This window comes from Primulina tabacum, chromosome 9 (genome assembly GCF_025594145.1).
Source record: "Primulina tabacum isolate GXHZ01 chromosome 9, ASM2559414v2, whole genome shotgun sequence".
Taxonomy (NCBI): Eukaryota; Viridiplantae; Streptophyta; class Magnoliopsida; order Lamiales; family Gesneriaceae; genus Primulina; species Primulina tabacum.
The window spans coordinates 954,320-972,106 of NC_134558.1; the positions used below are offsets into that span (position 1 = coordinate 954,320).

General features: G+C 36.2%; 2 protein-coding genes across 2 annotated transcripts; one reads left to right on the plus strand and one right to left on the minus strand.

Moving 5' to 3' along the window:
* Window positions 1-9,119: 9,119 nt before the first annotated feature.
* Window positions 9,120-10,020, minus strand: LOC142556661 (uncharacterized). Its single transcript, XM_075668140.1, has one exon. The coding sequence runs from the start codon at window positions 9,929-9,931 to the stop codon at window positions 9,389-9,391; it is 543 nt and encodes a 180-aa protein (XP_075524255.1). The 5' UTR covers window positions 9,932-10,020; the 3' UTR covers window positions 9,120-9,388.
* A 1,815-nt stretch (window positions 10,021-11,835) lies between these two features.
* LOC142556450 (uncharacterized) lies at window positions 11,836-12,503 on the plus strand. Its single transcript, XM_075667915.1, has one exon. The coding sequence runs from the start codon at window positions 11,870-11,872 to the stop codon at window positions 12,311-12,313; it is 444 nt and encodes a 147-aa protein (XP_075524030.1). The 5' UTR covers window positions 11,836-11,869; the 3' UTR covers window positions 12,314-12,503.
* Window positions 12,504-17,787: the final 5,284 nt, after the last annotated feature.

Consider the following 17,787-nt stretch of genomic DNA (forward strand, 5'->3'; position numbering starts at 1 on the left):
CATACTATAGGTATAAGGAGTTGACTTTCCGGCTTACTTTTAAGGCCCTACCAACGGGGCTTCTAATTTTCTCACACCGGGTGGGTTAGCTTTCTGTAGGACAACATGACCAACCTGAAAATCCCAAGGATGGACTCTCTTGTTGTAGGCTCGCATGACTCGGATTCGATAGGTTTCCATTCGGATGACTGCTCTTTCTCTTCTTTTTCTACGAGCTCTAACTCCTGAACCCTGGCTTCATCGTTTTCTTCAAGATATGTTTCTGCCCATGCTGAAATTTTCCTATCTCGACCGGAAACACAACATCACAAACATATACCAAGTTAAAAGGTGTTTCCCCAGTGGTAATCCGTAGAGTAGTTAGATAGACCCACATAACACTTGGTATTTCTTCGACCTAATCTTTCACAACCCCTTGTATCAGAGATGTCTCTTCAGGCCTGAAAATGGTGCGGTTGGTGGCCTCGATCTGCCCATTAACTTGTGGATAGGCAACCTAGGTAAAGGACTGTACAAACTTCATTTATTCACATCAAGTTTTCACCGTGCGTCCCTGAAACTGTCGCCCATAATCAGATACCAACTTTCTTGGCAACCCAAACAGAAAGATTTTGTTTATCTACAAGAATTTCAATACCTTTTGTTTTGTGATTTTAGCCAAGGTCTCGGATTTCACCCACTCAGAAATAATTCACTGCTACCAACATGAATTTATTTTGTGCCTGGGATACTGGGAGATAGCCCACAATATACAGGCCCCATTGATCTAAAAGACATGATACTCGAATAGGTTTCATGGCTGAGGTCGAGCGGTGGTGAAAATGGTCATGTCTCTGGAATCCTTCACACGATCGAACCACCCGGACAGAATTTGATATCATTGTAGGCCACTAAAATCCTGATAATAATGTTTTGTGATTTAGCACCACAGCCCTGACATGGTCTCCATAGCATCTTTCATGGATTTCTCTGAGTACATACTCGGCCTCTTCATCGGTTACACACTTAAGTACTAAGCCCCAATAAGATCCCTGATACAATGCTCCATTTAACACCACAAAACGAAAGGAATGTCTCTTGATCTTTCGAGCTGGCCGGACTCCTCGGGTAACTTGGTGGTTAGGATATACTCAAGCAAATGAGTTATCCATGTATCTTTCCGATGAACTGACGACTAGGGGTGTTCAAAATTTGGATAAAACGGAAAAAATCGAAAAAACCAAAAAATCGAACACTGAATCGAACCGAAAACCAAATTTTATAATTCGGATATAAATATTAAAGCTGAAATTTATTTGGTTCAGTTTCGGATTATATATGTCAAAACCGAACCAACCGAAAAAACTGAAATTTCATTAAATTAATAATTTTATTTTTATTATATTTCTTTGAGATGATATCAGTGAATGATGAATTATTTTGAATAATATTTTGTTGATTATTGTTTATGTAATTCATTTAGACTTTATATTTAAATGTTTTACTAAGAAATCATGTAAAAAGATAACATATTATATTTTACGATATATTTATTTTATTAATTTAAATAATTGTATCAAAACCAAAATAAGCGACCGAAATAACTGAATCAATTTCATTGGTCACCGCCTCCCATCTCCTCAACTACATCATCTGCATCGATCAATTCTAGTGAGCCTAATGATTCAGCATGCATAAACCGTGAATAACAAGTAATACGTAATAAAAAATCAATGCAATTTTTAACATAGCTTGTATATAAAATATTATAAGCATAAATATGTATAACGCGACTTTCCCTGCATAAAAAATTTTATAAAAATCATAAAATCATATTTCATACTTGTCATGCATAATCATAAACGTAAATAATTTTGCGTAGAGTTCTGCTCAATGCAAGTGACCCATACAAATAAATTGTTTGATCAAACCAAACCATAGTACTGGCCCGACAAGAATCACCACATCACTTGGATTGGATATCCGCTCTCTAACATAACATAATTCCTCTGAAGAGGTTGGAGAGGTCCCCAGACATATTCTCCGACTTCCAAACTCGTAACAAAATTTGGTTACAAGACAAATCGCACAGCTCAAAAATAATTATTTTGCACGTCATACATACTTAAGAACGTCCTGAACCTCGTTGGATTGTCTTGGACATGCTGCCACAACCTCCTAATTTAACCAATCAAACATAGTCCCGAAGATCCACTCAGACACGTATGCTTCCCGAATTAAATAAAATAAATTACAACTTACCGAACAACTCGGGACTCGAACCATACTTAGACAACATCCTAACCTACTGTCCAAGACTCTAGACCATCCCCGAACCATGACAAAATCCCTTAAACCATGAACGACAGCCTACGCATGAAAACGGCCCATGGAGATGCAATATGACCCATAAATGCTTCTCATGACTTCACGCCTAAACCAACATGAACCGGACCCGAACCAAGCCATAGACTCGAACCTTAGACGCAACTTAAGCCCCTGGTTGAGCCCTTTCCGGCCCAGACCCACAGCCCAGCCCCTAAACAATCCAAAGCCGTGAGCCTCTCTATGCGTGACTCCCCTTCGACGCAGCTTACATGTTTCTGGTTCCAGCCTTCTACCTGACCAACCAAACCATGAACCACCTTAACTAGGGTCATCCTAGGATCCTTAGAGACCGCATAAACCATAGGCCCAAACCCAGGTCCAATCCCTGCACTAATCTATGCGTCCGAACCCAAGAATGACACTCGCACGCCATAATTCATGCCGACCACTTCTTGCACTAAACCAGCAGCTACTGACCCTACCCGACCACTTACCAGCGTCTAAACACACCTTAATTCATGGCCATACACAACAATAGCATCCCCGGGGATCCAACCGAAGCCTTCGACAGAAAATTCTCAAGAACATGTGAGTCTTGCACTATAATTTTCAGAAACGGTTTCAAATCGGTTTACATAACATATTGCATATAACAAACGAATTTTCATGCATGATTTTCATAAAATACATAATATAACATGATTAATGCATTAAGAAGGGTTTAGACATGCATTTACGTTAAAACGCACGAATTGTCGACAAACGAACGCGTGGGAAGACGGAGACCGAACAGAGACGGTTTGCTACGTTCTATGGCTCGAAAAGCAGCTAAATTTATGAAGGATGATGGTGGGAGTGATCGACCGAAGCTTTTGATGGAAGAAGACCAAATATTTTCCTCCTACCCTATTGACACCTTCGGCCGAATTGTGAGTTTGAGTGTGTGTTGTGTATGTTTTACGTGGGTTAGCATGTGTATTAGGGTAGGATTCTTTTATAGGTTACTCAGGATATTAATTAGGTGTTGTAGTCTAATTAAAACACTATTTAAGCCCTTACAATCTAAATTACTAATTTAGCCTTCTAATTTTTGAAATTAAAAATCCTACAAATTTTAAATTTTACCCTTAATTAAATACTACCTAGTTTAATAATTATTTTTATGACTTAATTTAATTAAACTAGGTAGTATTTAATTAAGGGTAAAATTTAAAATTTGTAGGACCCTTAATTTCAAAAATTAGAAGGCTAAATTAGTAATTTAAATTGTAAGAGATTAATTAGTGTTTTAATTAGCCTACAAATTATTTCGAGTGGACGTATTTAAATATCTTGTTTTCGAAATTTGCTAATTAGAATGTTTAACATACTTTTATTTCACTTGATAAATAAAAGTTAGCTCTAAAATGCTAAAATTTATAAATATTTTAAAATATTATTTTCTTGACTTAAAATAAAAATATAACTTAATTTCTTAACATCCTAATCGTCTCCGATCTGCTTTCTCGGTTCGGTATCGAACATTCGTATGCAAACTAAAACTTATGAAAATATTTTAAATATAATAAAATTGCATAATGAAATATATATATATATATATATAATTTTAATTAATTTAACACAGAGCATGCATTGCTTAAATTATTAACTAAATAAATATATTAATTCAATAATGCATGAGGTTTACGTGTACTAGTTTTTTTGGCACTACATTAATAATTTAAACTCTCAATTTTGTATAAATTCAACTTTTGAATTTATTCTCTCTAAATTGTAATTATCATAAATTCAACTCCTTGTATTTACTATATCATAATTTTATATAAATCCAATCCTTTTAATTTATTGTCTCAACCGGAACAAATGATCCATTACTTATGTGACTTTCAATGGTTCAGAGATACAGCTAGCCGTGGGTTTACAACTTTTTGTTATTCAGGACATTGTCGTTTATTTGAGCTTACTCTTATTCGCTCTGTTCTATCTACCAACATTTGATCATGAGAATGTCATAAATAATTTTCTGATTAAATTCATCGAATCATGGAAAGAGCGTCTAGTAGCATCGCCACATGATTCCTATGTATCACTGATAGTGTCTGCAAGTATCAATCAGTTATGATTAATGTACAATACTGGTCTCTTCATCTCACATATATCCTGATCGAATTTATAATCATTGGTTAATCGAGAGTTGCATATTAGATTTGATAGCTATGTGATACATTCATGAAATATTCATAGTGTCATCACATGCACAACTAGGGAACCCTTGTCCCTAAAGTACGTCTTACACTCTGGCCAGAGATTTTTCATTACTATTTCGTTAGAAGACATAGGATATCTACACCTGTAGGTGAGCGGTGAACTCCTTACGACAATTCACTGGTTCCTACACATGTCACAATTACACCCAACATTGCCACCTTGTGACCCTCGCGGAGTCGGTGAACGAGTCAAAACACAATCTAGTCTACAGAGCTTCGGTGTTGTTCCGAATCGTAAGGACTAATGATGTACAATCATAATCACATACTTTTCCTATAATGGCCCGAAAATTCATGTTTGAAAATTTGCGAAAAAATTAAAATTTTCTCTTTAAAATAATCAAAATTTGCCTCATTCACAAAATCAACTGATAAATCAAGTTTAAATGTTCAAAATAGCAGCGGAAGAAATTATTACTCGCCAAAATAACAAGTTAAAGTATCCAACAACTGATAAAATGTTTGAGCATAAAAAAAATGACAAGTGCTGTAAATGAGGTCCTCGGGTGCCACTACTGCCGACCCAAGCTAGCTCACTGGTCCCCGCCCTCGGCCCCGACATCATCAGTACCTACAACAATCAAGTCTAGTGAGCCTAAAGACTCAGCATGCATATATCGTAAATAACGAGTAAATAATATAGTAAAATTTGCATGGGATAAAAATATATCATGTCATGAGGCATAATGTGAAAATAACTTGTCATGAGCAATTATAATACGTGCATAACTGAACTGAAAATCATAGTGAAAATGTTTGCTCCTTGGAGCCCTGTACTGAAATAGTATGTAATAATTTTCTGTTGAGATTATGGTCTACGCAAGTGGCACCTGCACTGAACTGCACTGACCGGTAACTGGCGACCGGATAATACAATGCTCCCATGACCGGTAACTGGCGACCGGGTGAAGTAATGAACGTCTGATCAGAATAATGCCACAGTATACTAAGTGGTACATAACTGAACTGACCGGTAACTGGCGACCGGGTGAAATAATGCTCCCGTGATAGTGAGATGGCCACAAGCAATATCGCATAAATATCAAAAATGAATATTTTCTATGCACGTAATATAATTAACCAACATAATTAAATATGAACAATTTCGATCTTCTTGCATTAAAATCATGTACGTGCGATATTTAAAAATATCTATATGGTTTGATTGAAGAGTGAAAGAAGATATAAACATGCCTTGGTTTGTTTTGACAAAAAAACAAACGAAATAACGACGCGGCGCGGCGGAGACGGAGTGCTCTTCACTTTCTCACTTTTTCTCTCTTAATTCCTTTAAACCAAGCATGCGCCATAATTATTATAATAGCGTAAAAATCTTAAACGTGATGAATGAACATTTAAAAATATCATGATTTGTGCTCAGGGCGCTGCCAAGGACCAAAATCTCACCCCGTGTGCAAAATGACCATTTTTTTCCTGGAAACTCAAAAATTATCGTTTCAACCCTGGACCTCTAAAATTGACCCGAAACTTACCAAACTCCTTAAAATGTCCCAAAACATATTAAAAAGCATTCCTAGACATAAACCCGAGCCCAATTCTCCGCTTATCTAATTCGTTTTAAAACTCGGTTCGAGGTTCCGATTATAATCCGAATCGATCTCGAAATTTACCCAAATCTTCTATAACTTTTACCATATCATAAGAACACTTAATAGACCCTAAAACACTGTCATTAGGCATCCCAAACCCGCGGCAAGATTCCAGAACCTACTAAAATTCTCGGTCCTCTCATATTTCAACACCTCAAGCACACCTTTCTCCCAAAAACTCACACCTCAAGCAAATCCATCGTTCCATCCATGAACCCACCTACTGTAGAGCTAGACCAGACATCCAGGAACACCTCTGAACCAAACCATCCGACCCATGCAGCCTATGCAAAAGCCATCACGCGGAGGAGCCCCAAACGCATCCCACCCGAGCTGCACTCCCTACGCGTGCCGACGGCTCTTCGGTGGTTCCAGCAGCAGTTGGCCATTCCAGGACCGTGACTCAGACCCATCAGGGTCTGGTCTCAGCCTTGGTCCCGCCCTCACACCGCTTGTTCCACCCCAAGCCCGTGTACCAACCCACATGACTAACACCAAGGCACATCTCTCGATCCTTCTCCCTACAGCCTACCCGACCTGTTTTCTTTCTAAATCTCCATCGTGACACCATCACTATACCCTGGACAGGCCATAGCCGCAGCCCCTCGCGCCTCTATACAGAAAAAAAACGTGAGTGGTAATACAAGAAGGCATTTCATGAACAAAACCGAAACTCCCACATGATATTGGTTGGATCGAAAGTTTCAATAACACACAAGCATATAACAGCATATATATCGTGTATGATGCATGAAGAAAAGTACAAGGGCGTGCCTTATGATTTGAAGACAAGAATGATGCAAATGGAGACCCGAAGGAGTTTTCTTTGCAAACCCAAGCCAACCACCGGTGCTTACAGCTGCTGGGTGGAGAAACCGAGGGCACTGAATTCAGAATGGGGGTATCGGCTGATTAGGGTGTTAGGTTTAGGGTAAATGATACTTAGGTGTTTAATTATATAGATAATAATTTAGTTAATGGGCCACAATTGTAATTCAAAAGTTTTTAAAAAGGGTTTTAAGCCCAATAGGCTTAAAAGTTGGCTCATTAAATTCAAACACGCTCACGAAGAATATTTCGTGTTGAAAAGATTTTGAAAATATTAGCCGAACCCTTAAAAAGTCCTCCGGTTTGATAAAATTTGCGTACCGTTAAAAATAAAGTCATGCGGGTAAAAATACCCAGAAAAATCCCATTATTTGAAAAATCCACTTAAAACACCATATATTAATTTATAAAAATTAATCATGTAATTAAAAATAATTTTCCTGAAAATTCTCCGGTCTCCGTTCCTCGTTCGAGCGTAAAAATGCACTTGGAAAACCCTAATGCATGAATTTCTAAAATGTATGGATTAAATTCTACCATGCATGAATTATGCATAAAATGCATAAAAATACTTAAACACAAATTAATAAAATAAACATGCATTTTATGCTTTAAAAGAATTTATTTTATTAACTTATCTCAATACTCCATCTGCAGTCCGGCCTCACTTATTTAACTGAAAAGATAACAATTAAACTAATGCGTGAAATAAATAAATTTAAAGAAAAGAATTTAAATACTCATACAATAAAAATCATTTTAATTTTAAATACTAGAATTATGCATGGCTTATACGCAGTCCAATTTACGGGTTCTACATTTCCTCTCAATGAATGATAACCGCTTGAAAAGTTCGAGGTATTGTTGTTTGATACAATCAATATATGATTACACATCTGCATGATTGGATATCTCTATACCCTTACCATGAAACACGATACACAACATCACATATGTTAGTCTCAAGGTCAAGCGGCTTTTATCCTTATTTTCAGACGACTGAATCGATTAAGAACGAATTTAGAATATATTGTGTTTACAAATGCGTTTCAAGATGGAAGTACGATTCATTTGCATTAAAGTATAATCAAGATATTTATCTATGTCGATTGCATGTGTATACAGATAAAGTAAACTGAAACCATGAAATGTAAATTATATTAAAATAAAGACTGTTAATTACAACTAAGTCAATAAATTTTTTAGTCAACAGTTGACTTACAAGACATCTACTATAACATGGCTATAGTATGTTATCTCAAAATATAATTAAGAGTAGATCTCTTGTGAGACGGTCTCACGAATCTTTATCTGTGAGACCAGTCAACCCTACCGATATTCACAATAAAAAGTAATACTCTTAGCATAAAAAATAATATTTTTCATGGATGACCCAAAGAAGATATCTGTATCACAAAATACGATTCGTGAGACCGTCTCACACAAGTTTTTGTCCTATAATTAAATTCGGATTCGCCTACCATGCACGTATATATAGCAATCCATTTTGTAATGTTCATTACCCCAAAACGATATTTGTTTATTGGCAATTCGAGACAGTACTGCAAGATAGAGGTTGGCACGATTTCATGGAAAAATAATTTTGCCCTGGCCACCCCAGAATTAAAATACAAAATTTATGTGTGTTTCTGTATATATATATATATATAATATATATATATATATAAAGTTTTGGAGGAATCCTCTGAGATCATAACATGAAGAACAGAGGCACGTGGGAGAGGGAGGCTATGTCTACATCTAAGCCATGGCGATTCAGTGATCCAGATGTCAAACGCCAGAAGCGAATAGCTTCGTACAAAGTGTACAGTATCCAAGGTAAATTTAAGGCTTCTGTCGGAAATGGGATTCGTTGGATGAAGAAAAAGTGCTCTTTAATCATCCATGGCTACTAGGATTCATCAGAGATTCTTTAATTTCACATATATTATTTGATCGTTTGTATGATCAGATTCTAGTCTACTCGTACACTTGTTTCTTTTTTAAACAATGAAATTTCGTTTGATCGATATATAAATGTTGGTGCAATTCCTACCTACATACAGAGTGACAGAAAAATGGAAATTTAATTTTGCTGCGGAAAACATGGACTTTATTGAATCCTCTCCAAACTAATTGCATGCCAACAGTCATTAGTATTACATGAATCCCAACAAACGAAAATTGAATTACATGTATTGAAAGAACAAAGCTAAAGCCAAGTCTGGGAATATCGATAGATGTTTCTCCAAAGAAATTTTGAATCGTTGAATCACCTTTAATCAGCTATGATCAATCGATAATAAAACCACCTCAGAATTTGTGGATGAAGAAAGCAACCTCAAACTCGCAAAACAATTATTTCACCTTCCCATGTTAATTATTTCTCGCGGGATTGGTGGTGTTTTGAATTCGAATTTGCTCGTAAAACTTTGCAATAAACTCCTCAGCTTTGACATCAATCATCTCGTCCCCACAGACGGCATCGAACACTTCATCGGGATCATTTTCCTCCTCACCGTCGCTAGAGTCCATCAGGTCCCGGAGGCTCACGGCGGAAGCATATTGGCTCATACTGCCTGAGGAAAACGGCGTGGCTGGAGACGCCGGAACAATCGTTTCCTCGTACATCTCTGGCCTCGTGGGTGTGCGATCCGACGCGACGGACGATGGTGGCGAAGGGACGCTTTCCTGCATATGCAAAGGGCGCATGGAACCCACAAGCTTCGTCCAATTGGCATTTGAGTCCTGATCGGGGATGGAATAATTTTTCGTCGCCTTCTCTTTCGGCCCTTTTCGTATCATGAACATGGCCGCTTTGAAGAGCCCAAACGCGCCGCTCTTTTTGTTGCCTTTTCCTGCATATGGCTCATCCGCGATGCTGACGATGACGTCATTTTCCGGTACACGATCCGTCATAGTTTTCCCCGCAAGAATCAAAATGCAGAGAAAGAAAAGGTGGCGCGAAACTGTTGGTGTCACCTCCTTTAATTATCACGAATTTATATTTTATTTGAGATAACACCAATCAAAGAATATTCTTAATTTTATTTGTCTGTCCTTTAAAACAGGCATTATTTTATTTTTATTTTTTCACAAAATTTTCATCAATTTCTTATTATATTATGACAACTAAATAAAAATTATTAGTATGATTTTTTTTAAAGTGGTATATTGGTATTTCCATCTTTATTTTTTCAATTTATTATTTAATTGGTATTTTTTATATTTTAAAACAATCTCACATATATTTATAAAACTTATATATATTAGTATGTTAATTTCTTGATATTAAAGATGTCAATAGGACGGGTATGAGGTGGGTACGGTTAAACCCAAGACACGTCTCATGAAGAAAATTTTGACTCATTATTAACCCCACTCTGGTTAAATATTCTTTGGATCCACCTCACCTCGAATATGATATTGAATGCACCACAATTTTTTTGAACCCCAAGCCAATGCACCACAGTGTTTTGAAACTAATATTGAATGTCCTATATGTTTTTTTTTTTCAAATTATAATTCAATATCATCTTCTCTTTTCATTTCATCTTTACACAAACATGGTAGAATTAATACTATCCTAAAGATATTTATTCACCTCGTATCTCCAAACCAATTTTAATGTTAGCATCTCATCTGCCCACAAACATATATTTCATTTTGCAAAAACTTTGGTGAGATCGCCTCACAGGTCGTATTTTGTGAGACAGATCTCTTATTTGGATCATCCATGAAAAAGTATTACTTTTTATGCTAACAGTATTATTTTTTTATTTTGTGAATATCAGTAAGATTGACACGGCTCACAGATAAAGATTCGTGAGACCGTCTCACAAGAGACCTACTCATTTCATTTTTGTGTCTTTATCTTTTTTTTTTTTTTTTAATTTGAGTTTTGTAGTATAATACACTAATCATTTAAAATGAAAAAGTTAATTTTTATATTAGATTGAAATTTTATGTAAAAAACTCTTGCCCTTTTCACTTTGTCTTGTTTTATTTTATTCGATCGACATAGGTTTGGGTGTTTTATTCTTGTTTTAGCTGAGAGTCAACTTAATTAATCAGTACCAGATCAAATTTAATTAATATAAAATAATATATAGATTTTAAAAGTGAGCGCTGGTTCAGCCAATGAACTGGTGGTGTAAACGAGGCTTTTCCATTCAGTCACTTCTTGTTTTTACTATTAACATTGGCTTTAAATTGAGTTTTTACTGGCAAATTATTATAGTTTTTTTCTTCACAATAATTGGCCCAACGACTCAATACTTTGACATGGTCAATGTCCGTATAACAATTACTTTCCAGCTTTAATTTGCATCGTCTTTCACAAGTCTCGTTTAATGTTTATAAGATGTGAGCAAATTTACATAAAAAAAAAATTTATCAACAAATTTAGAGTTGTTAATAATTAATTTAATTACAAGTTGTTTAAATAAGTATCATGTTTCATGTGCATAAAAATTGGATTGGATGGAAGTAATAATGGGATTGCTTAGCTTGCTAAACAATGACCAAAATGTCAAACTCATCGATATTAAATTTTGAATTTTAAGACGTGAAAGTTGAGAAACGACTTAGCTCGTTCCTTGCTCCAGAAATAATTTGTTGGATTCATTTAATTATTGATGTTTTGGAAGTTTTACCTTATTTTCTGCCAAATTCCCCGTCTGTTTTCCGTGTGTGGCACTGCTGATGTAAGAGTGTACACATGGTTGATTAAAGAATTGGGCATGCAAGGGTAGTTCGGTAAACGGAAACACGCACCCTCCCCGCGTACGCATGAATCATCCATCTATAAGTACTCTCTTCTTCCCTACTTTGAAATTTCAATCTTCTTCTCAGATCATGCACACTCAACGAAACAGTTCCAGAAAGCTCAAAAAGAGCTTCCTGGTTGTCCACAGATTAGCTTTATTATGGGCACGAAAAGGGGGTGTGTTCAGGGACAAACTCTCTATTGGTTTGACCATCTTCTACCAAAGAATCATCTCAAGAATCCATCATTCAGAGCAGCAGCAGCAGGGGGGAGCACTCATTTATGGTGATCGTCAATTCTCCTTCGATGAATCTCCCATGATCTACATCAAAATGCATCGCCCCGCTTCGTCCTTTCGCTTCAAGTTGCCCAATATCTCGTGTGTCAGATTTGATTTCGAGTCGGAGGAAGAACATGTTGTTGATGATGATGATGAAGAAGGAATTGATTTGAAAGCGGAGGAGTTTATAGCCAAGTTTCGTGAGCAAATGAGGCTGCAGAGACAAATGTCGTGTGTGCACTACTTACAGTGAATGTTCAGCAACTGCATACTGCTCATATAGATTCATCTCATCTGCTTTTTGTGTTCAGCTATACGATATTGAATAACAAGTTCATTTCTGTTGCATTAATTATTGTGTAAACAATTTTTTTTTAGTCTTTGTCAAATGAAGCTACTTGATATAAGTGGAATGGTGAGACTCTTTGAAATATTGGAGAAGAGATGAGATGCAATATGGCTTCAAGTTCAAATTGAACTTACATAACACGCATGTCAGTTGTATCATGAACTTGGACAATTTTTTCCTCATTGAACTAGTTTTTGGAGTGAAGTTATGCCCAAGTCCATGATCTTAACATAATATCAGGCTCAGGTTTCACCAGCAAGTGTTGGACTATCATGTAACTTCATGCTCTAGATTTTCTTGAACATGAGAATGGTTATGTGTTAGATATCATATATCTTATTTGTTGAAAACGACCGAGCCGTTATGTTTTGGATGTCACGTATCTTTTGTGTCGGATTGAGCCTGAATTTTAGTAGTTATGTGTTGGATTGTCCTGTAAACTTCATGTTTTAGATGTTCCTGAACGTGAGAGGAGTGTCCTAGATGTGACATATAGATGGACATCACGATCCAGATGTTCCTGGGCATAAGGGTGGTGTACTATGAAGCCGGAATAAATGAAATATTCTTTAGTATAACTAGGAACTTGAGTAATGAGTATATCTTTTTGTTTTTGGATTTTCTAGAATTTGAAAGTGAGAACTTGTTTATTTATTTGGTGTATCTATTTGGGCCCGATGAAAAGAAACTTTCACATCCGATTTTGACGGAATCATATACCAATATTTTTTTTGCTCAGCATACCATTTTTTCACTACCCAAAGCTTCAATACATTCCAAAATCGAGAAATCCCTAATGGTGCAGGTGCTCTTCGAGAATAATTATCCGATCTAGATTTACGAATTATTGTAGATAATTTTTTTGGTAGAACGGGAAGAATTAGGGGAAGAAAGACTCGCGGAAAATGAATGGGGCGTGAAAATGGTGTGTTAAATATTTCACATCAATGAATTATGTTTATGTGCTTGAGATAGGGTGTTAGATGTACCACATCGAACTAAGAGTTGTATATATAAATTTGGACAATCATATTTCTTTGAGCTTGGTGATCTTAATTTCAAAGCCAAGTCCATGATCTTTAACACACAAGCCCAAAGATTTTGTGCAAACACACTAGCGTATGGTTGTATCTGTATTTATCAGGAAATTCGTTCATCACTCTCAATTATGCTGGATCACATAGTGGATGATAAACAATCGTATGGTTGTATCTTGAGGTACAACGATCATGAATTAGAAAGGGAGCAAGGTGAATGATTCTTTAGGGGGTACTCTGTAAAAGTTATTGGAATTCTCACCTCGCTTTGTGTTTATATATGATATGTTATGTGCAATCATAATCAAGAAATTGGATTTCCGACCCAAAGCAGTAGCTCTTCCACAGCCCGAGGAAATAAAGCCGTATAATAATGAAAGTTTTTTCAGACAGACGACGTGACAAATGTATGTCAATTATGTTCTTGCATGAAAATGAAGAATCAGAGATGCATAACAATAATGCTATAATCTTGAAAAGAGGGGAAAACACATGTGGTATCAATCATTTTCTATATTTTAAAAAATAAGTGATGCCAGCCTGAGAACCTATACAAAGACCCTTTCTTTAGCAGCAAGAAAATAGAAGATGCTTTCTGTAATAAGACCCTTTATTTAACGGTACTTGTAATGTTTGGATCGTAGAAGACCCTTTGGTATCTAACATCTTCTATTTTCTTGCTGTTAAAGGAAGGACATTTCTCATAATTAATATATATGCAACGAGAATTTTAAATTTTTTTTTTTTTGACGTTCAAATATTCTTGGACATCATATGATTAATAAATCATTCATATGATGTTTAATTTAATTTAGCTTTGCATTTAAGAATGTTGGACAACAAATCAATCCGAGATTAACAGAGTTGCAAGGATTGATTGGGTGAGTGAAAGTGTTTAGAAGAGTGGTTGAATAAACATTTTACGATTTTCGAATCTTTTCGAAGGGGTGAATTAGTTTAGTGATAAACTGAATTCGATAATCTCGCTGTCAATGTCGATCAGTTAACTTTAAAGTGCGGAAACAAACTGAAGGATAAATTGAATACTTAGAAATAAGGAACACAAAGATTTATGGATGTTCGGAGACTTCAAATGCTCATACGTCACCCCTTCTATCTCAATAATAGGATTTTCACTAAAAAATTTTGATTAGTTACATTATCTGTAATAACCCACTTCAGTTTGGTCTTAAACACCGTCAAACTGAGATTCTTAGTCTCTTTAAAATTTTATCAGTACGCAACTGATATATCTTTCTAAGCACAACTGATCTAAAACGATCGAATATAATAATGATAAGTGCTTGTGCTAATGCTCAAAATTTAGTCTGAAAGCTATGAATATCTCTGATAAAGCGTGAGCTTTTTGTAACTGAGAATAATTTGCTTGTTCTTGTTCTTTCTAACTCGATAACTGTTTCTCACTTGCTTATCCGTTACTCTATTATTCTGTTCTCAGCTGATCTTCTCGTCTATTTATATGCTTTGCTCTCAACGGTAATACTGAATGCGTTTAAACGCATATATCCGTTGATTTGTCTTGAGTAGACACGTCATAATTCTTCTGAAAATCGTACACTGTGGCATTATGATATGTGGTGCTCCCACTAAAAGTTGCAGTCTGCTCTTGTACAAATTTTCGGTTGTTTGCTATTCTCTTTAACTAATGACGTGTCAAGTTGATTTATCAGTTGACTCTACCGATTCGATGAACTGACTGTGTAACTGATCAGTCTTAACTGATAGTTCGCTATACAACTTCAGTTAGCTTTAATCAGTTCAGATGCCTTCGAGCATTAATTATCAGTCGGGCAACTTTAGTTCAAGTGATTTCAGTTACGTTACGTTCCGTTGCGTTGATCAGTTATGTAATCTTCAAACGCTCAATTTGTCAAACTCCGAAATTCTGATTCCAACAATTTCCTCATTTTTGGTGTTTGACAAAACTTAGAATTCAAGAACTGATACGAACTGAATCTTGTAGATAAAATAATTTTTCATTTGCAAATAATCTTTTACTGTACAGATTCGTACAAAGAATGAAAGAATTAAATAAAACAATGAAAGAAACCAAATAATATTTCACTGTACATATTCGTGCAAAGAATGAAAGAATGTCGTCTAACTGATTTTCTGTCAAATCAAAGAATAAACGAATAGAGACTGTCTTCTAACTGATCTTTATTTCTTAGCTCTTTTATCAGCCGATTGTTGATCAATTGGTTGACTTGGTCTCTTGTTGGATTGCTGCTGCTGCTCTTCTTTCTCCTTTTTGTCAACACAACCAACTTTTTTGGATAAAGTACAGGACTTCTGAAGTGACTTGGAATATAGCATTTAACATTTGTTCCTGCATCAAATCCATTCTCTTTGTCATGCTTGTTTGTATGAAATCAATCCGATCGATAAGCATGTCTTGAGTTTGGAAAAGAGCTGGTACTGTCACTCTATCCTTCTTCAACTGATCTACTAGGAGAAATAAGGAAGTAATATATTTAGTAACCTGGTGTAGGCTCTTCATATTATTCTCCTTCGTAGAATCAAACTTCAATGTATGCAGTAGTTGGGTTGACTTCATATAAAAAACAATTGAAATTAGATTGTGAAAGCTGGACTGGATTTCTTCAAGCATAAGATTAGCAGCTATGGGTATTTCAAGAGATGGGACTTCGGATGTAGCTGGAGCTTCGACCTTGTCTTCGTCATTGAAAATTACCTTGGCCATCTGTTGTGCTTCAGTCTCAGTTTGAGCTAGTTCAGAAATAGTTTCTTCAACTGGTTTCCTGATGAGTGTCTTGAGCAGAGGTAGAAGGCTGATCAGCAGTGGAGCTGGTTGGCTCTTCAGTTGGCACTTGCACATCTTCTGTTTGGTCTGAGTGCAACTGAGCCATTTCAGCTGGATTTTGTTGTTCAGTCGTGGCAGCCGACTGAACTGGTTCTTCATATTCTTGTATCACAGCCTCAGCCTCTGAGGATGGTTGTTCTGTTCTGCTATGGTCTCCAATTGATTGATCAGTTATAATATTTAGCTGGATGTCAGTGGCAACTGATTGTATCACTTCATCGACATTTGCTAGTGACAACTCAGCATTGATAGGACTCGTTTTTACGTGTTTTTAGTGTTGGTTTTGAGTCGCATTCATGCATCATATTAGTTTGTTTAGTTTAATTTTGCATCTTTTTAGCATTATTTAGCATTTGACTGACCTCGTGTATTTTGTGGTGATTTTGTAGGAATTGAACCAAAGAGTGGGAGAAACTTTGGCATAATGTCGAAGAGGATTCGCTAGGGCGGTCAAAAGTGACCGCCCCAGCGAGCATTGTGGTCTGGCCGAGGATTATTTTGCGCAAGTATCTCGCTAGGGCGGTCAAAAGTGACCGCCCCAGCGAAACCAGAGACATGCTCGAGGAAGCTTATTCGAGGACCTCTCGCTAGGGCGGTCAAAATATACCGCCCTAGCGAGAAGCGAGATTGAGAAAGATTTGTTTCCAAATTTCTAGGGACTCTATCCTACACCATAACCTAACACACGAGAACAGCAGCCGTTTTTCATCTTTTATCAGACTTTTCATCATTTTTCTTGGAGAGGAGGCTAGGAGCAAAGGAGATTTCGAAGACCTCGAGATTTCCACGCGTCGTGGCCGTCATCCATCGTCATCTTTAGTATTTTCATTATTCAGTATTTTATTTCTTACATTGATTGTTGGTTTTTATCATGAATTTCAGTAACCAAACTCTAGATTTGTTGGGATTTGAGGGGATCCTACCCCGTACTCGGTGTTTAACATTATTTCTCGACTTTTTCATTAGTGAATTGTTTATGCTATTGTTCTTTCGTGTTTCAATCGAAGCCTAGCTAACTTCCTTTGATTATTTCATGTTGTTGATGAGTTCGATAGAATAGTTAACAATAGGATCAAATAGTATAAACCACGGATTTACAATTTTAGTAGATATACGGAATTGGGTACGTGTCGATAGTGATAGTTCACCCGAATGAAAGCTAGTGGATTCCATAGAATGTAATGCAATCTTGAACTGTTAAATATTTGAGGACACTTGAGTACTGCATGTTTTTGATTAGTATTAATATAGCTCGACAGAGTATATTAATTAGTCTAGGGAATTCCGTCGAACGCACGAGTAAAAGTCGAGTGTAATTATTTAAACACGAGTGGTAGGTGAACTGATAATTCCCAACCAATTCATTTCTCATTGATTTAATCCAAATTAATCATTGCGTTCTTGAACACGTTTTCTTTGCAATTTAATTATTTTAATTGTTTACTTTACATTAGTTTAATCATCAACTCAATTTATCGTTGCTAAAGAAATTTTAC